The 27,635-nt window shown below is 38.5% G+C and overlaps 1 protein-coding gene across 1 annotated transcript in view; it reads right to left on the minus strand.

The window, feature by feature from the left end:
- The window catches only part of RELN (reelin), a 282,373-nt gene that overhangs the window by 143,128 nt on the left and 111,610 nt on the right, over positions 1-27,635 (minus strand). The window contains exons 5-8 of the mRNA XM_062632047.1: positions 20,606-20,638; positions 18,595-18,673; positions 10,495-10,591; positions 5,250-5,301 (exon numbers count right to left, since the gene is read on the minus strand). Of these exons, the coding sequence (XP_062488031.1) occupies positions 5,250-5,301; positions 10,495-10,591; positions 18,595-18,673; positions 20,606-20,638 (261 nt within the window). The remainder of the gene's footprint in view (positions 1-5,249; positions 5,302-10,494; positions 10,592-18,594; positions 18,674-20,605; positions 20,639-27,635) is intronic.

The raw sequence follows: 27,635 nt of genomic DNA on the forward strand, positions 1-27,635 counted from the left end.
TAAAGAACTGGCTGGATGGCTGCACACAAAGAGTTGCGGTCAATGGCTCAATGTCCAGCTGGAGACCAGTAGTGAATGGTGTCCCTCAGGGATTGGTGTTGGGACCGGTCTTGTTCAACATCTTTGTCACTGACATGGACAGTGGGACTGAGTGCGTCCTCAGCAAGTTTGCCGATGACACCAAGCTGTGTGGTTCAGTTGATACGCTGGAGGGAAGGAATGCCATCCAGAGGGACCTTGACACGCTTGTGAGGTGGGCTGATGCCAATCTTATGAAGTTTAACCATGCCAAGTGCAAGGTCCTACACCTGGGTTGGAGCAATCCCAGGCACAGCTACAGATTGGGCAGAGAAGAGATTCAGAGCAGCCCTGTGGAGAAGTACTTGGGGGTGTTGGTCGATGAGAAAATGAACATGAGCTGGCTTCAGAGTGCGCTTGCAGCCCAGAAAGCCAACCGTATCCTGGGCTGCATCAAGAGGAGCGTGACCAGTAGGTCAAAGGAGGTGATCCTGGCCCTCTGCTCTGCTCTCGTGAGACCTCACTTGGAGTTTTGTGTGCAGTTCTGGTGTCCTCAGCATAAAAAGGACATGGAGCTGTTGGAACAAGTCCAGAGAAGGTCCATGAGGACGATCAGGGGACTGGAGCACCTCCTGTATGAAGACAGGCTGAGAAAGTTGGGGCTGTTCAACCTGGAGAAGAGAAGGCTGCGTGGAGACCTCATAGCAGCCTTCCAGTATCTGAAGGGGGCTTATAGGGATGCTGTGGAGGGACTCTTCATTAGGGACTGTAGTGATAGGACAAGGGGTAACGGGTTCAAACTTAAACAGGGGAAGTTTAGATTGGATATAAGGAAGAAATTCTTTACTGTGAGGATGGTGAGGCACTGGAATGGGTTGCCCAGGGAAGTTGTGAATGCTCCATCCCTGGCGGTGGTCAAGGCCAAGTTGGACAGAGCCTTGGGTGACATGGTTTAGTGTGAGGTGTCCCTGCCCATGGCAGGGAGGTTGGAACCTGATGATCTTAAGGTCCTTTCCAACCCCAACTATTCTGTGATTATATGATTATATAAACGGATGGTATGAAAGAAGTTAATGTGTTAACTTTTTCTCAGCACTGAATTGGTCAATTTCTTTTTTACATTATCTCTCTCTGAAGTTCACTGCAGTCCTTTGTAGGATAATAAATGATGCTTATATAAAAGTAGTAATTCCACCACAAGATCCCAGTGAATAAGAAAGTACATCATCTCCGTCAAAATGTGCTGTTTCTGGATATCAGCCAGCAGTATGTACAATGGGTAACAGTGAGCTGCTGAGAGGTTTCATTCTTAGGAATTCATAGAATTTATTTTTTTTCTTTAGTACCATATTACTTGGCACCTTTTGCATTAAACCAAAGTCAATGGTACATGTATGAAATGAGTGTAAGTCAGCTAAAATCAACTAGGGAAAGATGATTTATAATTAGAAAAAATTGAAAATATTGCAAGTCACATATTTGTCATACAAAGGTAGTTCTGGGGGTGACTGAAAGTAAAGATTGACCAAAAAATCTGTTAGATTTAGGAACCCAACTTCTGATAAAAGTTCTTTATCATGATTTTTTGGAAGAGAGAGTCCAAGCCCAAGATTTTTTGCTAAATGAAGCAAAAAAAAATTTTGAACCTTTGGCTAATTTTTTTGCTTGTAAGACTAAGGGCTTGATCTTTAAAAAATGGAGCTGAAATGCCAAATGTCTGAAATTTTCAAAGATATATTCCCTCTCAGAAGATAGAAGAAAACCCTTCCCCACTAAATCAGTTTTGGTTTAATAAAAAATATTAGCTGGGGGTAGATTATTTTGAAAATGGGGGGAGAATTGCTAGTTTGCTTCAGTAATGACAGCAGATCTTTGTGATAATGGCATAAAAGTTGAAGGGAAAACAAATCTAAAGCAGGATCCTGCCTTACAAACCTGCATTTATCCAGTACATGATACTGTCAAAGTCATCCTGTTCTCAGAGGAGTGTTCAAGAGCGTTCATAACAAAGCTGGAGAATGTGAGCTTTCCTTATCAAATTATTCCCACTTTCAAATATTGTTTAACAAGTAGAAATGATCTGACAACACTAAGCCATAAGGGGAAAGCTACAGAACAAAGATTTTAAATGGAATATAATATTTTCCATTAACAATTCTCACATTGCTACAGACCACTTTGAGGATTACCTGCCCTGGAGGCCAGGCTGAGTGTTGGTACTCATTGCAGTGGCTTTGGTGTTTGACTCAGAGGCACTGTGGAGGAAGGAGGGATGGGAAGAGCCTGCCAATGTTGAGCTGCCCATGCACAGCATGCACAGCACACACATAACGCAGCCATGGGAGCATATGCTGGAAGAGGACGTCCAAGGAAAAACGCATGAGTGCAACCAATTGCACACCTTAATCCTTCGCATTACCACCTTAAAGCCTTTCCTCTTCTCCTTATGGGGTTTCATGGATCTCTTTCTTCCTGTGTTTAGCTCAGTCATTAATCTTCTGGTACTACAAGTCACCTTCCATCACAGTAGCCTACACAAATGACAGATCATGTTCATCCCTGGAGAAGTCCAGGGATGTAGATAAAGGGAAAAGCCTGAGGTTTGGAGTGCAAAATAGAGAATATTTCAGCTAATGAATCAGACTAACGTGTGGCAGCTGAGTCCAGAAACTTTTGTGCAATATCCTGCAATCCCAAGATGTTGAATTAAATGTTCTGTCTTGAGAGAGCCCAAAGTCATTGCTTTAAATACCTCAATTAACAATCCCACTGAACATCAAGAAAACTGCTAGACTTTGTCTTTCACATGTTGCTGTTTGGTCTCGGGGACATGTAGTCATGGATGATTCAGATATCTGAAGTAACTGAAATTTTCTGCACATTTGAGCAGAGTGCATGAATGCAATGCCACCAGCTACAAGTGAATGCTGTGTGGCATACAAGTTGCTCTCATTCGGAAAGGATACTGCATATTAATGTCCTGTGTGCTGAATAAGCTTTACTAATTACCTTTTCATCCTAATTAAGTCTTCATCATAAGTGCACCTTTTCAACTCCATTGCCCTTTAAAGGGCAAGACTATGCAGAATATCAGCTACTGAAAAATTCACTAGAGTGCTACCTTTCCTGACCGCAGTTTAAAAGGATCTGGGATTTATGGTGAAATCAGCACTATTTTTTTTGCTTCATTTCCCAGTCCTCATCTGCTTATATACCTGCAAATACAAAATTCCATCTGATAGTTAGTGATGAGAGAAATCAAAGGGTATGCTCTTTAATGTGGGCAAAGCTTTGTGATGAATTCAATATGAAGATACCCCAAAAGATTACAGCTTAAGCTATTCTGTGTTCGATAGAAAGCGTTAAACATCTTAAAAAAAAAGAAAAAAAAAGGCAATTCCCTTGGATGAGTCCCCAGATAGGGTTATGATTAAATCAGATATTTGGGAATAAGCTGGAAACAGGATTCTAAAGCCAAGTACTGCTGAGCTCAGCAGCAGTCCCCCAGCTCATGCCGGTTTTTATCAGTTACAAAACCAATCTGCACTGTATTTCAAGCTCAACACGGGCACACGGGGAAATGTGACATATTTTGAACTTCAGGATGAAATTTGATTTACTCGGACATGCATCCAGCCCTGTCCTTCTCCATCATAACAGTGATTTTACTGGTTCCTACTGATACAGGTTAAGGTATTACCATACATGTCTGACAATCCTATCATATAGGGTATTTCCTACTCAGACTGTTCTTATCCTTTTTTTAGTTTACTTTCTCCAGTTGAAAGGAACTAAGATTATTAGTGAAATCTTAAGACTAATTTTGAAACTTCTGGGAGTCTGCACACTTCTGCAGTTCACCTGCAGCAGATACCAGCCACTGACCTCTGACAGCAGACATTTACCTATCAACCCATTCAGCTTACAATGCTGTTAACCACTCTGGTTCACTGCAAGAATAATCCTTAGAAGATTTTCGTGGCTTCCTGAATAGCGAAATTCCTCCATCACCATAAACTTGCAGCACTGTAAAAGTCACCTATCTTCGTGTACAGTCAAGGGTGGGAGGGCTTCTGTAGGCGAGTTAACACATCCTAGCAGATCAAGTGAGCTGCTCCCCTTTCACTGGCTGAATGACACTGCAGGCAAGTTCCAGGATGGTTTTCATTGGCTGTGCCCAATATTTATGCAATAATTCAGTTTAGGAATGGAAACATTTTCCTGGCTTTTTAAAAAAAGCAATTCAAAATGTAAGGATAGATACCAATACTTAGAACTACTAATGTTGCAGTTAGTTGCAAGGTGACAGGTAATGGTGACCTCAAATAGTCAAATGAACAAGTACAGGTAAAACCAATTTTTAACGGTGTATTCTGAGTCTTCTAGGATTTTGATTTCCAATACATTAAAAAACCCAGGCTGCTTGCCAAGCTACCTGATAGCTCTTATTTCCAGCTGAGATTTCCAGAGTTTAATCACACTTCTGCTGAGGAACTTTTGGAGAATTAGTTTTATAAAAACACGAATATGATTTTGAAACACACATCATGGTAAGTCCACAGAGGAAGCAGGCTACATTTCCTGCTTGCCTTTTATCGAACCATTTATATCATAAGAACATTTTTCCTTCACATTTTGAACACTGAAATATGAGTTAACAAATTGTGTTCCCAATTCATTTCCCCTCAGCCCAAGACAAAACTCCTGCCATAATTCTGCCGCAACTACACAGTGAAAATGTGCAATAACTTTCAGCAGGTATTATAAACAATTCAGCACACAACGATACCATTGACAATATGACCTAAATAGCATATAGTTGCACACGTGTTAAAAACAGCACTACCCAGCAATACCATGGAATATATCAAGAGTTTTAAATATCAAAAAAGGTTCATTTTGTAGAAATGGCAATCACACTTCAGGGAAAGAGCAAGAGATTATGATGTTATCCATCAGATTGCTTATAAAATAAGTGAAAAAAACCCTCAAACTGAACATGACTATGCCTCCCATTATTAGAGTATTCACTGGAATTTCTCCTTTGCAAAACTTAGATTAGGAGCTCTTGATTAGAAGATGAATAAATGTGCTGCATTTAAAGGAATTTTTTTAATCCCTCATGTCGAGTGGAGCATTGACCAGAAAGGTAAACCTGAAAATGAGAACCATTTTTCTTTGAAGAAATGAATTTTTACACTTTCTCAGGTGAAAGAGTAAGCTAAACTTACCAAGAGAAAATTGAAGGACGGACGCAGTAGTTGTGTTAAGGCCAGTGGTGGTCTACAGGAAGAAAAGCAAATAAGCAGAGAGGTTGTGTTAGATCAGCAAAACAATACATTCATCACTTGTTTTTCCTTGAAAGCATGGAAACTCTCTGGACACCTACATCTCTAATGCATAAAACTATTAATCTCCAACCCTTTCAGGTTGAGCAATCATTGACATTTCTGTTATGTCATTCTGATTATAGATATCTCATCATATGTCAAAACTGGATATTTTTTCTTCCATCATATTAATTTCTACAATGCAAGCACATTTATGTGAAACACTGGTACTTGACCAGTGTTTAGAAGACTGAAAAAATGAACCCTAGGGTTTATGGTCAGCTTAGTATAAATCTATATATACAGAATGGTTTTCACTTCTCCTAACACAGAGAAAGAACCCAAAATTATCATAAATAAATAATAAAAAAAAAATTTAGTAAACCTAAAATAATAAAACTAAATATCAAAAGGGAAAACAGAATCTAAGTCTTTAACAATAAAGTGAACAAAACCTTAGTTATACTGCATAAAATATGCAATGAAATTTTGTAGTAGCATCTACACATTGTTGACACCCAACCAAGACCCAGAAAAAGGCAGAAAACACCTAGTGTTCTGTTCAGCACACTGCCCTCCCTTAAAGCATTTCTTTCTTCCTTCTTTCAATGCTCCCATATTTCTGTAGTTCAAACTAGGATGGTTTTCCTAAAGATATTATAAGATAAAAAGCACTAGAGTCTTGTGAAGACACCTATTTATTTTCAATTAATTATGAAAGTTGGACTTAATGATATTGCTACATAACAAGCAAGGCAGAAGCACTGCCTAAAACACACTGTCTGATCTAGTTATTCTCATACTAAATCCAAACCACAGCACTGTACCAGCTAGTAGGAAGAAAACTCTATCCCAGCCAAAACCAGGGCATCATTATAAGCAGATTTTAGAGGTTACACTGAAGAAGGAAAACATACAAGTTGAAAGACAATGGCAACATTGGATCAAAAAAGAAAAGGAAAAAAGACATGGCCTGGCCAGTCAGTTACACAATCATAAAATAAGTCATCTAATTGAAAGAAGAGGGAGAGGAAACAGCTTAAATAATTTCATCTGGTGTTGCTGTCAATGACGCCTGTATCATAGATTTCAAGACCTTGGAGTTGTCCTCCATGTCAGACCCTAAGCCCCAATAAAACATCCCATGAAAACTGTAACAGACTCTTTCATTGGATGTGCTCCTTGTGATCTGTATCTGCATCATATCATGGATATGCCATAGAGAAGTCAAATTTCTGAGCAAATACAGCTCAGTTAGGTCCTGGGGCTAGCAGGCTTTGGCTACCAGAGCTCAGCTGAGAATCTGCATGGAGGCAGCTCTAAGAGGAGCACCCAGAGGACTGGCATGATCCTCCTTCTTTGCTTGTATGAGTGATGTAGAGGAAACTGAATAGTAGATAACAATGAAAAAAAGTGTTAATCTGCAAAAATATAAAGAAACATTTGAGCTCATGGACACTAAACTGTCATTTTCGAAAAAAGCCAGCAGCCATGTAAAGATTACACTCGGTGACTTGGAAGATGCTACATTCTTCCAAGCACACATTAACTATGGCAGTATTCCAAAAGCAAGTTTATCAGCATTTTGTAATGGTGAACAGTACAATTTCTGCATAATTTCCTTTGAGTCACAGGGTGAGAGCAGAAGTTCTTCCATTATCAGATATTCCTATGCTCTTTAATTTAAATCTACTATACAGGTAAACATGAAAACTGCTGGTAAATTCCTTTCATGTCTGAAGTCCTTTATTACCCTGTGCCTTGCTGCATGATACTGAACAAAATCTAGTCCTGAAAACAGATGTTTTCTGGCTGTTATTTGGTACTTCATTGACACAGAACAAATGTTATCTCTCAGTCACCTGTATTGGCTTTTCTGTCTTTGGAGACATTGAATTTTCCATGTTTGCAAATGTATATTCACAATGTATGTTCAAATGTATATGATTAATAAATCGTAGGTGATAGTTCCCTCCATTCCCTTCCATGTACTAATATCAACTTTTGAGTAACTACGTTAAATCAGCTCAAATAGTTTATTTCTGTTAAACTAACAGTCTTTTTCCTTGTGAGTCTGTTTTAACCCAGATTCATTTGCTAGTGTGGTTTGCCATGCAGCCAAACAAAACTCATACAAATACCATCTCTCCCCCCAGCAGGAGGACACAGGCAGTGATGCAGAGCAAATGGCACTTCCATTTTCAGTGTGCACCTATCTGAGGTATTCACGAAATTATTACTTTGAAAATAATGAAGACCTGCATGAGTTGGCATGAGGTTTGGTGTGTTTTTTTTTTTCTTTTCTACATACATACCACATATAGAAAGGAGCTTCACTTAAAAATATTAAAGAATGGGAAGATTAGCTGATAACAAGACCACCTGTGCTTTAGATGGGTGCATGCAAATTTATCACAGCTATGAATGCTCTGTGAACTAGACAGATTCAGTGAGACAGATTCCAAAGGCTTCACAATCATGTCAAACGGCAACTTCTAGGGCTACCTGTACATAATATTTCTTTCAAATAAAGTTTTCCTTTCTTTGGAATATTCTTAATAGGTAATTTTAGTCTTTAAGCAAAGATAGGGAATCTGAATTTACGTAACTCCTTTAAAAATATCCTCACCCTGCCATTTAAGTCCATTCTGTCAAGACTGATTTAGTATTAGGTATCACACTTATGCCAAATAATAAAGTGCTTTCTGACTTGAGTTATGAGTACCTATTATATTAGCTTACATTCAATTAATTATGTTGTGCAACTTCTAATTTGAAAACTAAACCCCCTATCAGTGCTCAGTGGCTCATATCACCAAGAAATTAAATGTATCAGTTATCACAGAAGAGGGATTCATGTAGACTTAAAGAGACTATTTTGTGAATCACTTCAGTAATGCTTTAGAAAAAAAAACACTGGACTCACTAAAACTTTTTGCAAAGTTCTGCAAAGAACTTCTAAGTTCAGACACTGCAAAGAGGCTGGCAGGGAGCCTTTAGTAGCTATTTTCCTTTGCTTGCAACATCTCTGAAGCTATACCTCTTTCCGGGATTTTGCCTGTAGTAAATTCTCACTAACAGATACAGACAGTTGCCATTAAAAAGCCTCTGCCTGCAGTAACAGGCAGCTGCTGAAAGTCAGGAGAAGAGAAGGAGGTCAAGGAAGCAAACCGGTGGCTGTCACAGCTGTTGATATAATACATTTTGCAAATTCAACTCTTCTTGACTAAGTATTTTAAAGCAATAATTTAGCACTAAGAGCCATGAATGGGAACAGAAATTTCAAGAGCCATTTCAAACAGAGACAGAATAGGATTCAATTAGTAAAAGTGGTAGACTAAAAACGCATAATGATTGGATACATGAACCGGGTTTTAAAATTTGTGACAGGAAGAGGTATGCTGTGAAATTGCTGAAACATGACTACATATCAGAAATAAGTTGGCTCTAAGGAAACAGGGATTTAAACCTATGTCCATACTCAAAAACAAACCTAGGTCAGACCTCTGCCATGAAAACCATCCTGTGCTCATCCAAAATGTTGAGCCATCAGCACGTTCTTTCAGAAGGACTGGGTTTTTCTGCAACACTGCCACAATATTTATAAACACTTTCATTACAAGGCTGCTGTTTATAGGCATGATAATTTTTTTAACTGATTACTTAATCACACCATTTTGACATCATAATATTTTTTTCCAAGCTCCTGATGCCATGGTGTTGCTATTTCACCACATGGTAATAAAACAAATACAATCCCACACTGGATTTTGAAGCCAATTCATGATTGCTAAGCATAGTCTAAATCTGATATCAGCAGGGAGAAGACAGTTAATTAATGGCATTTCAAAACCCTCAGAGCTGGGACCCTGGGTTTTCTAAATGTCATAAGTAGGTTGTTTTTCAAGGAGTGTTACCTATGCTCAATACTACAGCTAAAAATGAGTTTTAAAATAGGGAAAAATATCTTAGTGGTGTTACTTAATTTTTGCATAGGACATAAAACGATATGTCTCTTCTCAAGGCAGTTAGTGAAGCATACATAGTACATTCAAATAGGATTCAAAGTAGAAGAGAGGCAATTGAGCATCCCCGTCAGGATTCCTCAGCAGAGATGACTGTGAGGGAAATTCTCTTGTACCAATAAAACCTCTAAATTAGTTTTATATATGTTTATGACTTTCAGTCACTACACCAGCAATATCTGCAGTGCATTTGTGAAATTCGGGTCTCAATTAACAATGTAAAATTAACCCCCTGAAAAGAATTGTCAGTGTCTGAAATGAAGGTGCCTGGAGAAAACCACTTCTGGTTTACTGCCCCCTTCCATGTACACTCTTCAAATAGCTCTAATCAGCCTCTCCCTGCACTCAGAAGACTGTTGAAAGCATGAAAATCAATTTTAAATTACACAGGTTTTGAGTTGGCCTTTTAATTTTTTAGTTCTCTCCAAAACTCCCATTTTATGTACATCATTGCTTTTAGCTGTCCGTGCATGTGGGCATTGGTTCTACATCTTTCAATTAATTTTCTACACCCACATGATTCTAAGATAACACAAATTGCACCATGCTGTTTCTTACAGCAATTTTATAACCAAACCCCAAAGAAATGAATTCTGTTCCCTTCATCATGACTCAGTTTGTTAGATACACTTTCCTGAGACTGGCTGGTCCTTGCTCTAGGCTGCACTAAGTCTAGATGATACATTGCTCACAAGTGATGTTTTACAACCAAACTAACATTTATCAACAGTGACAACAAAAAATGGGGCAAAGCTAATAAAACAAGAGAAGAAAAATGAACCTTGTCTCTATTTCATTGTAGGAAATAAAAAGAGAATGATGCCAGTTTGACAACACATTTCTATTTCCTTGCCTTTCCAGTTTTTTAATGGTACCTCAAATAACTTGGATTACGAGACTGGGTCACGAGACTTTCCCTTGCAAACTACTGCAATAACCTTTGGCTAGCATCTGTAGCTTAAAACACTGCAATGTTCCTCGGGTGCTCTTCTATCACCTTGTTTAAAAGCCTCTCTGCTGAACATTGAACTTTCAGAGCACACCTACATCTTCACAGCTGACACAGCCCCAATTCATAGCCTGCAGTTCCAGCCCTAGCACATGAGCCAGACTTCACTTACCAGTTCTCTGGGACCATATGGCTCGCAGAAGGTGACAGCGTTGCCGTGCATTATCACACCACACTGCTCTCCAACCTCGCAGTTGCTGCATTCATACCTGCAGGAAGAACACACCATGTTCAAAACAGAAGTCAGAAATTGTACATTTGAGGCTGCATCGCACTTGTAAACTGCAACGTAAGACATCTTGGCACTCAGACAACTGGACTGTTTTGTTACAGTGGTGTTGAACATAATGGTTGAGCAACTGTGCGTTTGATGTACTAGAGCCACCTCTTGAAAAAGCCCCCTGTGAATAAGTAATTGCTCCCTGAACATTGTCATCCCTACAAAACAGGGGAGAGAATCCCTGCTTGTCAACTGCAAAAACATACACCCTGAGAAATTAAATTGAAATCTTACATGTATAGTTTACCCTGACATTACTCTTCTTCCAAAATCCTTACTGCACATTTGATACACTGCATGTAAACCCACCACTGCAGAGTCACCATGCAGGAAGCTCAGGAGAAGGGGTTAGGATCAGCCTCTGTCCTGCCTGCAGGGTTATTTACCCAAAGAGTGTGCAAGACTGCACACCCTACACAAAATGTGCACAAAGACGCTCCTCTAGCCCAGCTACTGTAACACAGGTCTTACTGCTGCTTTCTACAGGTATTTGTCATATCCCATATTCTTAGTAACAGAGAACTGCCACTCTGTTCACCTTTTAGGGGAAAAAGTATGAAGAGAATCTCAGAGACGCTGGTAAATGCTGCTAAGACAATTAACTTCATGGGCTACCTGGCTGTGGAACAGAGGGAAAGATTATCAGCTTCAAGGATCAGAATTATCAGCTCCTGGCATAAGCAGCAGGTTTTAAAAAAACTAAGGAGATGCTCCCAGCCCCTGAATAGCTGTCTGCAATGGGGCCGAACAACATTGCCTTTGTGCACCCAAAGCTCAGCTTTAACCTCAAAACTACAGGTAAACCTTTGCTCCCAGAGCAACTCCATTGTAAGGAAGAGTGAACTCACTCCAAACCGTCTTATTTCTTGCTGGTTTTGTCTGAACTTTGATAACTGGTATTATTAGAGCTTTATGTGCATGGACTTAATGTAAGGGGTGTTTAGGAAACTTTTTCTTTGGTTTCTCTCGCAGAGGGTTCCTCAGACCTGGCCACCCTTTCTGATGTATAATGCCAACATTGTGTATATGGGAATGTACACAGTGTGTACATTCCCATATACACACTCCATATGTAATTTAACAGTGTGCAAAGATTTGTTTTTCTATTGTCTTTTCACTCTCTGGCTAATTTCTGGATAGCAGATCTTACAGGAAATTGGATGGAAAGGAAGAAATCCCGAGGATATAGGGACTTGCTGTCAACATATATGATAGAGTTTTCAATGATCACAATTGATCATAGATAATTGATACATACTGTCAATGTATAGCTGATTCCTGTGAAAATTTCCTTGGGTTTTTTTTTTTTTTTACCCCTCTTCCTAATCTGTGTTTCTTGTTTGTCTTTTCATTAGTAAGTGTTGTGTTAAACCTCTGCAAGTCTTTCTGTAAACTGCTTTGAGCAGGATTTTTCTGTTCCTGAGTAGTGAAAATCATCACCCCGCCATGGAAGAGGCTGGTAGTGCTGTCAGCTACCCCATGGGGCTGGGACAGCTTTTCCCTGCAGGGGCCCTGCATCCAAAAGGCATGAGGAAGGGAGGATGGGCCACTGCAAACCTAAGTAGTGGTTAGAAATACTGTTTAAATTAATCTTTGACATATGTGTTTGACTAAATGAAGCTTCCTCCTGGTCTGCTCCCACAGCATACAAGCTCCTCACCACTGTCCTGGCTCCCCAGGGCAGCCAAGTGTGGATAACTTTTGGTAGAATGGGTTAACTCTGAGCATTGTACAATACCCTGCAGGTCTGATGAGCACTGAGCGCTGCTGAGTGGTAGATGGTAGGTTTTCAGATGCATAGATGTGATGAATAATTGATTGCACTTGTTATTCTGGGTCTCTTCAGTTGGTCCTGGGTGAATCCTTGGGCTTTCTTATACCCAGTTCCATTACTGAAGTCAAAGATGAATGCCTTATTCCCACTTTCCTAAATCTCTCCCTTATTCTGGGGTTTTATTAAAGGTTGGTTTTAGCTCCACTACCTGAAATGAAGTCAGGTGTAAAAAGTCCTTGATTTTTTTTTCCTGTATATGCACGTCAATAAAGTCATTCAGCAGTTCACACTAACAGCATTTAGGACTTTGAATTTAAGCAACAAAATTAAATCCTCTAATAAAGTAATGTAGTTCCTATTGACTTCAAGGAGTGAATATTTACTTATAGAAGCCACAGTTGGCCTATAATTTTATTTCTCAATATAAGCCAAGAAGAGAGTGTTGAGTGAATGAAATTGTACTTTAAGAGAAAGTACAGAAATGGAGTTCATGGAAGATGTCTTTTGCTGCTATCTAAATTTCACTTAATCCCTTAACTGTGATAACTGAAGAACAGAGGGACAGGAACTAGAAGAATACCTGCAATTCTGTAAGATTCTAGCTATTTATGAGAATTACTTTCATTATCTGCCCCTGTATTTTGGAATTTTATAGTAAAGCATCTGACTGAACTCCTGGTATGTGCAGGAAAAGACAGGTATGGTAGGAAAACTCTGCCTATAAATACAATGTAGGTACTATATCATCCCTTGTGAAATGTCAGGATAGATAATACAAGGGGTATTTAAATTTTTTTATTCTTACATTTCAATGAATGCAAAGTAATTCAGCTGTTCACCTGTTTACTTCTGTAATGTGGACTATGAAATACTGTCTGAAAATCCAGAAACACTGTCCTTCTAATGCAGCTCTTTCATCATCACTCATCTTTACTAGGATGACTCCTCTCACAAGAAATTGGATGGCTGCTGGCAATCCTGATTCAAACCTTTGTGGTCTCTTTGAAATTCACTACGTCTGACAATAAATTGCTCATTACCTTGACAGGAATTCATGAAGAATAAGGTAATTGATCTGCTGTTCCTGAGATCATTGTCGTAGCATTACGTGTTTAGAAATGATCTAATTTGCTCCTCTCCTGGTATAGAGAAGAAGGTTAATTTCTTTTTCATTTATACAAACAGGAGACAGTATTAATCACCTTGCTAGGTGCAGCTTTTCATATAGCTTTTCATATTATCCTTCTCACCTGCCTGGTCTAAAATCTTAGCAAGATGAAATCACTTCAGCTTTCTCTTCACAGCTGGTATTCACTGCCGATGCTGATATGTGTCATATTCATCTAGATGTCTTCTCTGCAGACATGCCATCCCTCTCATCTCTGGCTTAGAGAGTCCCATCTCTCTCTGCTATTGTTCTTCACTTTGCTGAAGGGGAAACATCTGCTGTTTCCTCATCCCTATTTTCATCTTGTTTCCCTCTACAGTACCTGAGTTTGTGGACATTATATTGACTGATGCCTTTTGTGATGTCTGGACTATAAAGGAGATAAACATCTCAAGCTGCCAAGAGATTTTTAAACATAAATCTTTCTGAAGTTTAATCCCACAGTTTTAGTGCAATTTTGAAACCACTTCAGGACTTCTCTCTCCTGTCACAAAGCTTTCCTCCTCCTCTTTGCCACTGGAAATATCACTGTACCTCTCCATTTCTCCTATGCCATGAAGAAGTGACGGAACCTGTTTCTTATTGATTGATTTTAAATACTAGGCTTCTCTTTTCTTTTTCTGTGATTGCTGTTTGGCTTTGAGATGAAACATGGCATTGAGTTGGGAAAGGGAGTTTGGCCAGCAACAAGCTTCTGTACGGTCTTTCTTTTTTAAATGTACTGAATCCTGTGCTGTCTGCAGCACCACTATTTAAACTGTTTTCTACAGAAACATACATTAATGCCAGCACCTCTTTACTAATTTATGTTTCTTCTCCCCGTTTTTGACTCAACATTAAATCATTTATCACAGATTTAAACATTTTGTTTTCCTAGATTTGTTCTTGTTTGTCCTATTTCTTACATGGCACTTTTTATATATTCTCCTCTGCAATTTCATGAGGTTACATGAAGGCAAGACGGTCAGAGAAACAGGTGCTCAATGACCTGGACAGTCTTCCAGATACCACCCATATTGAACCTCTTCTCATCCAGCCATTCCACAGCCCTCCCCTGGCAAGTAGTACATGGTACCGATTCCCCTTTCCTCCAGAGGAAATAAATTACTTCCATGGCTCCTGAGCTTTCTGAACTAACACACTCCTGCCAGCTTTGAGCAAGTCTCATGGACCACCAGTCACCCATACTATTAGACTTTTCATTGAAAAATGCACTAAACACTATTGTCTAATTGGTTCCACAAGTCAGCTGTGAACTGCTCAGCATGGCTGCTGGAGCTAGATTTAGCATGGAGTAGGAGTCACCTACCTTAACTTCCACAGCCAATACATGTTAGACATAAAATACATTTGACATCTATGAATGTGTAAAGCATATTTGTTTCACAAGCCAAAGAGAGTTTTGTAAAGTTAGTGGCAAATGATACCCAAGAAATGGGGAAATCTTTGCTTAAGTAAGCAGACTTGTGCCTACAGGTTGGGGACTATAGAAATAATCATATTCTGACATTACTGAATGCTGGAAGAAAAGAATATAAAAATTAGTGGGACACACCACACAAAAAAATTCTCGTGGTGGTTGAGTCCCAACAAAATGAGAAGTGAGACATGCTCCCATTCCTGCGTTCCAAGCACAGAAATCCTCCCTACTTCCTTTTCCTTATACCTGCTCTCCTGCTGCTTCCTCTTCTCGTTGTCCTTTCCCACTTCAGCAGTTTCTCGTGTTTTCTTTCAATCACTAAACTGTAATTTAGGTCAGGAATCTACTCCCAGATACTGTGACTTTTCCGTTTACAAAGAGCCCATCCAAACCTTCCCTTTCTCTTCCCCTTGCAGCTCCAATTAAACCCTTGAAGCCTCTTCTTCTCTTCTCCTGAGCCTCCAAAGAAACAGATGGTTGCTGGGTAGGATGTATCTTTTAATGCATTTGAAACAGCAGAAATCCATCAAAACCAGGCAGTCACTCTTGAAATCATACAGTGCCCTTGTGCAAAATTTTTATTTGATGTGAGGCCTCTCCCAGTGATGGAGTGACACACAGGCTCTGCTGGGACTCATAAAATTAGACACACACAGAAGCTATAAAATGCTTTGCATGTGCATTTGGACTGTATGTCCTTGCATATGCCAGAATGGGGATCACGAGGAGCAGGACAATATTAATCACATGCAAGCCAGGGTTATGTAGGATTTGTGAAGAAAAGATCATAGGAAAATACAAACACTTTTCATCTTTACACAAATAATGGTTTAAGAAATTATTAGAGTGGCTTAGTGTAACTGGCCTCTGGTGACACGGCACTGCTGGGGTATCTGTGCACACATGGCAGCTGCTACCACACACTTTGAGCACAGCAGACCAGGGACCAAGCAGGGATAGAAATACTGCTCTAGCAGTTACTGCAATTGTTTGTGGTAAAGATGGCATTTTAGCAGCTGCCAGGGGGAAAAAATGCAATTTTAGGGTGGATGACATAAACTGTTAATAATCCCTGATTTAACTCCCACTAGACAATCAAATGAGATGAGCTTTCTGCCACTAAGCAGGTCTTCATTGGAGGCAGAGGTACTGTAGAAATCCTTTGTGCAGAAAAGCTCATGACACCTCATTGCAGTTTTCTTTTATTTGTGCTCGACTTCTACTTAGCATTGCTGCAGATGTTGGATTTCTGGTGTGATTACAGAAAAATCTGTCTCAGGACAGTGGTGAGCTCTGGGATTCTCTCTCCCAGCACACACCTCTCTGAACTCACCCACCAACTTAGGTGGGTCAAGGTTATTCCAGGGGGACCAAATCCAAATCCTGGGAACAAAAGGAACAGGAGACTGGGGTCTCTTTTAGTTTGAAATTTCTCTGTTGAGATTTCTATAAAGCAACGATGAATTTAAAGATATGAGAGTAAAAGATGATAAATAAATTTTGGAGGCTCCCAACAGACAGACCCTCTGAGCTACGAGACATCTGGAAGGAAATAATGCCTTCTCTAATTTCTTTCCACTCAAGTCCATTTAACACACTGCTGCTAAAGCTATCTACCTTGGCAGCTATTCTGTAACCCATTAAGAGTCCTTGATCTATTCATTTCCATAAAGAAAGAGGGGGTTTTTGTATTAGAATATTGAAGGTCCTTAATGCATCTGTCCAGAAAAACATTTTAAAAGATGATACAAAAGAAACAAAAGGAGGAAAAATAAGCAGGCACATATTAAAAAGTATTACAGTAAGAATGTGCAAAAGAAAAATATCCATAAAATTTCATAAACCACAAAGTTTTTACATAAGATGGTGAAATTGTAAAAGGCCTGCAGAGATGGAAATCTGTGACAGGTCTTAATGAAAAGTAAAATGAAGTCAGGTTTCACAGAACATATGTATTTCTAACTAAGAAATGCTAAAACATCCATCAAGAATTTCATTGAACAAGAGAAGCTAGCCCAGTAAAATATTTCTGTGCCTTGTATGAATTAAATCAATCAAATCAGTTATATTTCTGAAATAGGATTGGAAGGAATAGAAAACTCAGTAACAATCTCATATAAAAAAAAAAAAGAGACTCCAACCTTCAAAACATTTTAAGACAAATAGATGTGTTTATCTCAGTACAGTATGACCAATAGGTATATTCACTATACAGTTTTGTATCAATTTTACATCAGTTTTGTACTGCAAGAGACCTGTAACTTCCCCTTTTTTGACATACATTCCTACATCATATGAAACGGTACTGTATCACCATGATTATTGTGGTGGCAAAATCACTAATATTTAAGATTTAGGGGTCTGACTAAGAGTAAGCTTTGCTAAGAGAACATTCTGTTTGACTGAAAGTTAACGGTCTGTGATGGTTTCCAACTCCCCACTTCTGAGCTAATAGAACACTGGGTGTGCAACTCCCATTGGCTCTGCCAGCAGCTACCTTTCCATATTGTCCTATTATTTACTGTTCAAGTCCTCAGAACTGTGGCAGTGATTTAAGGAGTCCAACCCTCCAAGGGATTGATGCTTGCTTTTATTAACATAGAACTGATTGTTTTTCCTCATCTCTTTCCTTGTTTTCTGATACAGCATATGGGTTGGGTCTCTGCAATCACTTGGCAGAGAACAGGGGAACAGAGGGGAGATGCTGTCAGAGTGTTCTCTCACTATGATCATAGTTAACAAAGTTTCTGCTTGACCGATCCTGAATTGCGCTTGCCTTGTTAGGCATGTGGAATGCCGAGATCTTTCAACAATCCCTACTGGTTAAAGACTGATAACAACTTGTGCTTGCTGTTTCCAATGTGATAATATTCATTACATTATTCAGGAATCCCCCTGACTGAAAAAAAAACCAGAAATTGGGAGCTGCTGCATAGAGCTGGGAAGGGTTTTCCTTCCTATACAATACAAAAGTTTCTAAAAAGTTTGCCTTCCACAAAGGCAAGAAAAAAATCAACCTTAAATGTTTTCAGCAGCTGAATTTTAGATAGAAGTATTTAATTTAGGTTCTTATTTTTCGTTTGGATACTTTAAAAATATTTGATTTCAGTTTATAAGGAGTTTCTGCTATAGTTACCTTCACCAGAAATATGTACTACATGAACATGAAATAAAAAAGAAAAAAAAAAAATTGGAAAAAACAAAGTTTAATTACTGAAATTCATCACCATTTCCATCAAAAGCTATGATTTTAAGAAATCAGAATCTTCATACAAAAACATTTACTGAGCTCAGGTCTACTCCTTTCTATGTTCGGATTAATTCAAAATCTGAAGTCAGTGAGAATTTTTCACTCACTTCAATGGGCTTAAAATTTCTCAGTCACTCATTAAACAATTAATTAATAAACTAAGATATTTAGGTCCCAATGGAGCAAAACCACACATAAACTTACACTAATGTGAGCTGTGATATCTAGGAATTAACATAATACAAGTACTTCTGTGTAATAACTAAAATGTCTTAATTTACTCAAATGTATATAAAGGAAAGCAGAAGTCTGAAACTCACCACATGGCAGGATTCAGTTCTTGCTGATGGTAAGAGTCAAAGTCATCTCGTAGGATAATGCTGTCACTGTGCATTTCAGCTACAAAGAAAAGAAAGCACTATATGAAAAAAATATCCAGTGTAATCATAGAATCATAGAATCATTAGGGTTGGAAAGGACCTTGAGATCACCTAGTTCCAACCCCCCTGCCATCATCCAGTGTTTATAAGTGTTGCCTTACTTACAGCTTTAGTAAAGCCTTTTAAAAAGAGGAAATCATGTTTTAAGCTATGCTAGTAACAAAAGCAGGGCTTTTCAGTTACAGGGTTTTTTTTCTTACTCTGGATTGTAGTATCACATAAAATTAAGAAGTGTCCCAATCTATCACCAAAATGTGATGGCTATGAAAAGATGCAGCCATCATCTTGAGACTGATGTGTTTATCTGGGTAGAGCATGACCAATAGATATATTCATGATACACAATAGAATCACATTTCTTATTCTATTCTTTATAGCAACACAGGATAGAAACATCTGATACCAAGTGTTTAAAGTAAAGAACTTTTGCTCTAAATTGTTTGTTCTTCTGAACATTCAAAAAAACATCCCTCCAAAGCCAGATTTTGGAAACACTGGCACAAGGCAAGATGAGATGTCCTAGTGAGTGTACTGCATTTCTAATAGTCAGGGGACTCATTCTGATAAGTCATAAGCAAAAATCTATAATCTCATTGGAATTTCTCTGCTGCCATAAATGGAGCTGGCAGTAAGGGTTAGCTTGTTTAAGGAATATAAACTGAATTATAGAATAATACAATCATAGAATAGTTTGGATTGTAAGGAACCTTCAAAGGTCATCTAGTCTAACTACCTATAATGAGCAGGGACATCTTCAACTAGATCAGGTTGCTCAGAACCACATCCAGCCTGGCCTTGAATGTCCCAGTCTGCAAGATCTGGACTCCAATTTTCCCCCTAGATTTACTGTATCATTTACATATAATGACCAAAAAAAATAAAGAACCCCAAATGCCAAAACTCTAGAACTTGTATTAGTATTAAACAGGCCCTTCTCCACCAATACTTTTGTTAAATGAAGGAAGTAACTGTCACCTGCTATTCAGACTGAGCAATGATGCCAGAATCTGTCCTGGACTAATCAAATTGAAATACATGGGTTGGTGAGTGCAGGGCCGGAGCTCTGCTGCGTGCTCTGTGTCCTACTGGGAGAGCATGAGAAGCAGTGCCCTCAGAGCTACACTGGGACAAAACCTTCCTCCCAGATTCCCAGCACTGGTGTGACAGCACTGTCCTACACTGGGGGTTGCAGGTCACAGAATCATAGAATGGGTTGGGTTGGAAGGGACCTTAAGATTATACAGTTCCAACTCCCTGTCATGGACAGGGACACCTTCCACTAGACCAGCTTGTCAGAGCCCCATCCAACTTGACCTTGAACACTGCCAGGGATGGGGCAGCCACAGCTTCTCTGGGCAACCTCTGCCAGCACCTCACCACCCTCATAGGGAAGAACTTCTGCCTAATATCTCATCTCAGTCTCCTCTCTGGCAGTTGAAAGCCATCCCCCCTTGTCCTGTCACTACAGGCCCTTGCAAACAGTCCCTCTCCAGACTTCTTGTAGGCGCCTTTAGGTACTGGAGGACTGATATAAGGTCTCCCCAGAGCCTTCTCTTCTTCTCCTCTTTTCTCTGAAAAATCCCAACTAACTCCCAGTCTTCACTGAAGAGGTGCTCCAGCCCTCTAGTCCTCATGCAAACAGATGCTCTAATACACAGCTAGGACGAAAAGCTCTGCAATGCGATGTACTTGCACTGCAAGGGCTCAAAGGCAATAAATAAACAGTAATAAAAATAACAGTGAGAAAAACAACTAATCAGAATTAGACATAAATCAATTCACTTTATATGAGCTTCATTTTTATTTGAATTCCCCAGAGCTAGTTTCATATGACCTTACAGATTGTTTATTATAAGAAAGTTAGTTATTCTGAGAATGACAAATCACATACCTAGGTGAGGATGTAAGGGAGCTTCTGTCGGGGCTGTGGAGAACAAAGACACACAATGCATGAATATCTTCTACGATCAGGGCTTAACTGTAGCACTAAAAATTGATATAGCACAAAAAAAAATTGCACAGTACATGTTGTCTTAAGTAAACCATACCAAGAGTTTAATTACGAAAAATATGATATACATCAAAAGTTATAAAAATGTAACAGGAAAGAAAAATACATACTCTAATTAAAATTAGCATCAGTAATAAGTGAAAGACAGAAATGGTTGTATGGCAAGGTAAGAAAGATCACTTCTAGTCTAGGATTATGAGATATTCTAAATAATTTGGATTAAGAATCAGTAATTCAGTGATTGACAAAGAGAGTAGGAATTAGGCTGAACAAAAGAAATAGCAAGGTAAATATGCCACACTTTGACCATTCATACTGCACTGGACAACATTTTACTAGCTATATTGTTGGGAGAAAAAAATCCTAATACTACTAGGACAACAAGTAACAGATTGATCCCACAAATCACTGAATCAAACGCTTATTTTAAAGCACATTTTTACATGCATTGATGAGTCAATTCCCCAATAGGTCTTTGTCTTCTAGGAAACAGTAGAATATTGTAATGACACACTGGATGGGGGGCATGGGGTTAAATGACAAAACTTTATTAAGTAGCCTTCTTCTAACACTTTGCAACAGAAGTTTTGGTGTAATATAAGATAAACGTGAGGAAGTCTAGAAGGTGACTATGCAGTGTGCTAGACGCTCCTTGGTAGCTACTACATCTATTGCTTTGCCCAATCGTAAATTCAAAGTAAGTAAGTTATACTTCTTTCATGGAGGTAAAAAGGGTCCATGTAAGTAAACTTCAGGGAAGCAGCTACCTCTTTTGCCTCTCAGCACCTCACCCATGCAGCTGTATTTCTAGTTGTATTTTGTTCTTTGGTAAATAGAACAATAAAAAAAGATCGTTTTGAAGTCAGTATTCTTTTGAAGATTCTGTGTTTCTTGTTGGGCACTGACCTAAACTGTATCAGTACTCCTGATGTTTTCAGCATATTTGCAAAAAAAGTCACTGAAGTACTGCAATTTCCGTCGTAACATCTGACAGATTAAAAATAGATTAAAAATACACATAAAAATGAATGCAGCAGTCTGTGTAGAGCCCTCACACATAGCCATCTGAATGGGAAGTCTAACAAAAATCTCAAGAATTTTTTTTTTCTCTTCCTGCTTTCTCCTTAAACCCTGGGTTTGCATGGAGGTGTGACACTGTAATGAAACTGCAACCTTTCACGGGGAAGTTGGTGATTAAGAAGACTGAGCAAGAAACAACGTAGGTATCTGTAGACCAGAAAAGGATGGTAAGCAGTCTGGATTTAGCTCAGACAGAAACCTTTAACTTACTTACAACTTGGAAGACCAACAGGTTTTACTCCATCCATTCACCGTATATATATATATATACACACACATATACGCATATAGACAACACTGAAAACAATCACAGAACCACTGAAATCTTTACTGCAGCAAAGAGCAAGGGCATTCTCAAGAGTCTGATGCTGAATAGAAATCGCAGACATGCAGATGTGAAATATTTTCCTCTTTATGTGGCTCACTTGCTCCATTTTTTTTTATACAAGAAAATTATCTATAGAGGCATGTATAAATTTCTCTGGAAAACTTCTGAATACTACTTGCACAGAAGAAATGTATTATTTCCCAGTCTGAGCAATGAAAGCTGTTCTGGATTTTGCCTGTAGGAAAAGAAGTACATTAAGGCATAGGATTTGAGATATTCTGGATGTTGTAAGAGGTTAAGCTTAAAATAAGACCGCTGTCTCTGATGCTCTCTATTACCCCTTTTTATTAGTTCAGATCATCACAAAGGGATGATCCATTGTGAATACAGGTGTGACTGAGAGCCACTCTGCTAGCGCCCATCTGTGAGGGGGATGGTCATGTCAGGCCACATCATGGGCAGACTCATTACTTGACCAAGCAGATTTCATTTGCCTTTGAAAATAACTCAGCTGAAAGAGCCCTTCCTCTCTAACAAGAGCAGTTTAGACCTCAGAAAATGAAAGACTAGATTGTCATTTAACCCGGGTTTCTTGGCATCGCTCTTTGGAAGAGGCTTTCCGTCGAAGGTGGTCCAGCCCCGGATACACACAGTCACTAGTGATATTTTCTGAAGTTATTATTCAAAATTTTAGCATTCAGCCAAAAGACACGTGTATCGCACAAACTTGGAACATTTACATTTGCTAACCCCTTTGACTTCTGCATTTTTAAAAATATAACTAATTCTTTATGTGATTAAAGAATAAAAATTTTGATGTGAGAATTTTTCCTAAAACAGCTCTTCAGTTATATACACAGTATGTCACAAAAACACCTGCTTACCAAAGGACTGAAATGAAGGAAATTTTGAATACACATACTAGTGCTACTGATCACTCATTTAAAATAACTAAAGATGAAATTAAGCAGACACTTCCTATTGGATAAAATGATGTTCTTATAAACAAAGACTTTCTGTTGAGGAGCAGTTATGTTTCCCAGATCTTTACAGGATCTGAGAAGCTCAACCAGTTTTGCCTCAGGTATTCTTTCATCTGATTTGTAATTCAAATTCCAGAGCTGAATACGACAAAAGGCTGTGAAGGTACCATTTAATGAGTGATAAATCTAGACTTTAATCTCACTATAATTCCTGTTTTACATTTATATTTTATTGCAAAAGAGAGTGTATTGGTCTTCAAGTGGTGCAGTTAAGGTCCCCAGAATAACAGAAATTCAAAACATCACACAAAACCACTTGTAGTAAATATTTTCAGATCTGCCTTTTTTATCAATTTATAGAATGACTTATTTTAAAACAATATGGATTGTAAAGCAGGCCATATAGCACAGCTGAAGTCAAATGGAGTTTCCTTGCATAACATGACAAAGCTAAAAAACTGATATGATGCAGAGCAGCTATACAGTGCAAAGATACAAAATGTTCACAATTTAAAAGTAATCATACAATACTTCAGACTGAGAGGGGAAAGAAAGGTCATCTTAGTTCATTTTTGAAACCAGAATTCATTGTCTTAAATGTTTCTTAGGCACACAGTTGGGTGGTTGTAAATTGAAAATCAATATTTGTGTGGCTCCAAAATCCATCTTAGCTTAAATGATAATTGTGTACTTTTTTTAAAAGAAGTAAATTAATTTATTATTTGATTTTTAACTAGCACCCTAAGTTTATACAGAGCTTTACAAGAGACAAATTGTGCTAAGCAAAGAATGGAAACGGGGCTCAACAGAGTTCACAAACTGAGAGGCATGAGCAAATACAATATGAGAAAAAGTAAGGAAAAGCATGATGCTTGCCTTGTAAGACAAGGCTAACCCTTGTACGCAATACTTTGTGTATTGTGTACACAAAGTACACAATACAAAGTGATTCAGAGAGAGAAAGGCAACAGTCAAACTGGAAGCGTGAGAATTCTGAGGAAAGTAATGGGGAATTCAAAAGTCAATGGGGTCATTGTGGGGCTCTGTGTCAATGGGATGAGGGAGAATGAAGGCATCCTTTGGAGTAAAAGGTTAAAATTTTCTGTGGATGAAGTAAGGCTACTGAAAGGTTAAGCCAACAGAAAAATATGTCCTGTTTTGGCTAAACTGGAAGGGAGGGAAGTATGAGAGAAGTGGGAAGGAAATGTCATCTTCAAGTAGAGGACCTGGAATATAAGAAGGGAACAAAGATTTGGTGATGGTTCTGATGTCAGTGGAAAAATACGAACCAAACTCATTTAACACCGTAATGGTTAACTGTTAAGAAAAAGAGCCTCCATTCAGATAAAAAGAGCTAGCAAAATGCAAATGAAACACATGTTCCAGCAACATCAATTTGTACTACTGACATCCATAGATCTGTGGGTAAAGCGTGTGTACAGGGTTAGATAGGGAATACAGCATAAGAAAATACTCTTAAAACACACTAGAAAACTCTTTTTTTTTTTTTTTCCCTCTGAACCCTGAACTATTTTTTAATGTAAAGGAAAAGTGAATTACAGGAACACAAATGCTTAAATGCTCCCAGACAAACACTCTGCTTAGGGTTCAAAAGCCAGCAGCCATTAGCTGCTGCTCATCAATGCATCACAAACGAGATGTGGAGAGAGGTATATTCTACTCTGCAGACTATGAAAAAGTCTAATCTCCTTGTCATTAGCAGTCAGATGAAGATGAAAAGGAAAATTAATGCTTTTATTTAGACTCCTGCAAATACTTTCTCTCTACTGGTAAACAAAGTTGCTATTGAATGATAGAGGCTGAACATTCCCCTAGAAAGAGTCAATGTGTTGCCTGAAGGCTGCATTATTCTCACTGACATATAAGCCAAGGAACAATAAGTCAGCTCTACACTCCAGTCTGTTCTGTAAAATACTGCTCTGGTCAAGCCTGAGAGCTTGCAGTCTGTTTTGCATTTTTTTTTTTTCAGAGCATTATTAAATTTTACAAGGTACAAAACACACCTAAAGGGGCTTCTACAAACATTCAGGTAAAAGCCATCAAATAAAAGAGAGTGTCGGCCAGTTCTCAGGATTTACTTTCATATGGAGACATCTGTCAGAGTGTAGAGTGGTTTCTTAACAAAGGAATCCCAATCCTATAATTTGTGGCATTGAGTATGAAATTGTATGAAATTATGGGAACCATGCTGAAAGGAGTGATTTTGCACTAGGAGGGAACAACATCCTTCATCTTTTCCATCTCTTAGGTTTTACCGTTCTGAGATTCTTCTCTAGTCAGTCAGAACTAACTTACACATTCACAAATCTCCCAGTATGGTCCTTATTCCAAAGAACAGTGCTACTGGTCCGAAGTTACATAGAGGACTGGGGCAATGGTCTCCTTGATCCTTTAGCACCTTGCTTGGTTCTGTAAAGGCAGGCAGGGTTGTGTGACATGAAAGTACTCATACCTGCAACACAAGCTGTTCCTCGCAGCAGGATTTCTGTGTTCATACAGACCTAAACTCTCTTCAGTTCCACAAAATAATGCAGCCGGGCCTGATGTTTTGCCAACTCCATTTTAATTATGCTGTTGCTTATTAATAGATGATTTTTGTTCTACTCAAGTCAGAAATAAATCTTCACAATAACAAGTTTACCTTATTTTTTCATTTATTTTGCTATTAGATCAACAAGTTAAAGATATTGTTAATTAAAGCTATTGTTAATGACAAGAATATCATCATTCATTAATATCCTTATTTGCCCTTAGAAGTTTTTATAAGACATCTACCTTTTCTGTCATTGCTTATATAATTTTCTTGCCTATTTGTGCTGGATGAACCCTTTTTCTGATCATTTTTATGTCTCCTTTCTTCCTATCCAGTAAAATCCTTATAAACTTTAACGCATACAACAATTCTCAAAGATCTCTCTAGCTTCCTAAAATATTCGATATATGTGATGAACACACAGCCTTCCAAGCAATTATTTTACTTTCTTTGGTGTCTTTCCCTATGGCATTACTTCTTACATTATATATAGGGCTGCTTGTTTGAAATTGCCATTCCTTAACACTACCCTTTATCATACTCCAATTCTCTTCAAAATAAGAACTACACTTCCTTTTCACTGCACAAATGCCATTAACTGTATTAGCATTTACTAATGCACATCTGAGGGTGGGCAGGCACAGTGAACATGGTTTCTGAGATTCCATGCTACTGTCGTGTCATCACGTATATCCTTTGTAGCAGTTATTATGAAGTCTGATATCATCTCCAGTGAACACGCTTATTAAAAAGATGTCCTGTAATAAATCTAGGAAGTTGCTGTGTGGTTTTCTTTTCCTTACTTAATACGTCATATCATTCACTGCAACATTTCAGTATGGTAATGTTTAGGGCCAGAAACAGACCATAAAACGTCATTTATGTCAATCTACCTTGCTGGTCTGCATATATCTTAATATGATATTTGCACCTAAATCACTAAATCTTTCTGAAAGAATCTTTTGTTTACATTAAACTGTGATTGTCTTCACGCAAAAAAAAAAAGAACTGAGGTTTGCTTCAAAAAGAAGCATATTGTATTTCAATTGGAAAATTAATCCTTATAGTGTAAGAGTTATAATACTGGTTAGGGGGATTAACACGATGCATGCTGTCTGCTGAAGAAGTAAGAACAAAAAGGCGGAGGAGAGCCTGGTGCTGGAATGGATGGGAGGAAGAGCAACGGGCAAGAGGATGGTTGACTCTCTGAGTCAAGAAAGCTGTGGCTGAGGTAGGAATGTTCTACTGTCTCTTTTTATACGGAAATATCACCGGAATTTTGTGGAAAAAACACTGATCAGCACAGAAATGCCTTTCTCTCTTGTACAAAAACTGATGGATACCTTCTCTACTTCCCACTGCTTTAATGAAGCAGGTTCAAAGCAGTGTACTGTTTGTAAATAACAGGACATTCATTTTTAGGTTATTTATGAAAAGGGTATCTATGAAAAGCTGTGCAAGCAATTACATTTTTAAAGTTTGTGTAAGTCAAACATTTTGTTTAGCTTTTAAAATGATCAAATGCTCCAGGTGATGGGCAAAAATCTGATGGCCTACTTTCACAAAATGGAAAGGCAGGTTCTTCACAAAGACAGGTTCACACAAAAGTGTGAGCTGGATGGTAAGCAGAGCTTTTGCTCCAGGCATGTTGCATATTTTGCTTCTAGCTAATACAGTGAGAGTTCAAATTCAGCTTGTGGTTTTGACAAAAAGGCAAATGTTGGTTGTTGCAAGCTGATTTCAGGTAAGTCTATAACGCAATAGGATTCACTTTAACTTTTGTAGATTCCTTAGTGTTTAGCAGAGAGGACAGAGAGGTTTCCCAGATAACTAATGGGAAGTATGAAGCCCGTGAATCAGTTTTAAGAATGAAAGATCCTGATACTGTTTTCTGTGAAATAAATTTCATGATGAGTAACACTGACGTGCAAGTACAATGCAAAACCGCATTTGTCGGATATTTTT

The sequence above is a fragment of the Pezoporus occidentalis genome, unplaced genomic scaffold (assembly GCF_034315485.1).
Source record: "Pezoporus occidentalis ecotype Australia unplaced genomic scaffold, CSIRO_AGI_Poc_V1 ctg38, whole genome shotgun sequence".
Classification (NCBI taxonomy): domain Eukaryota; kingdom Metazoa; phylum Chordata; class Aves; order Psittaciformes; family Psittacidae; genus Pezoporus; species Pezoporus occidentalis.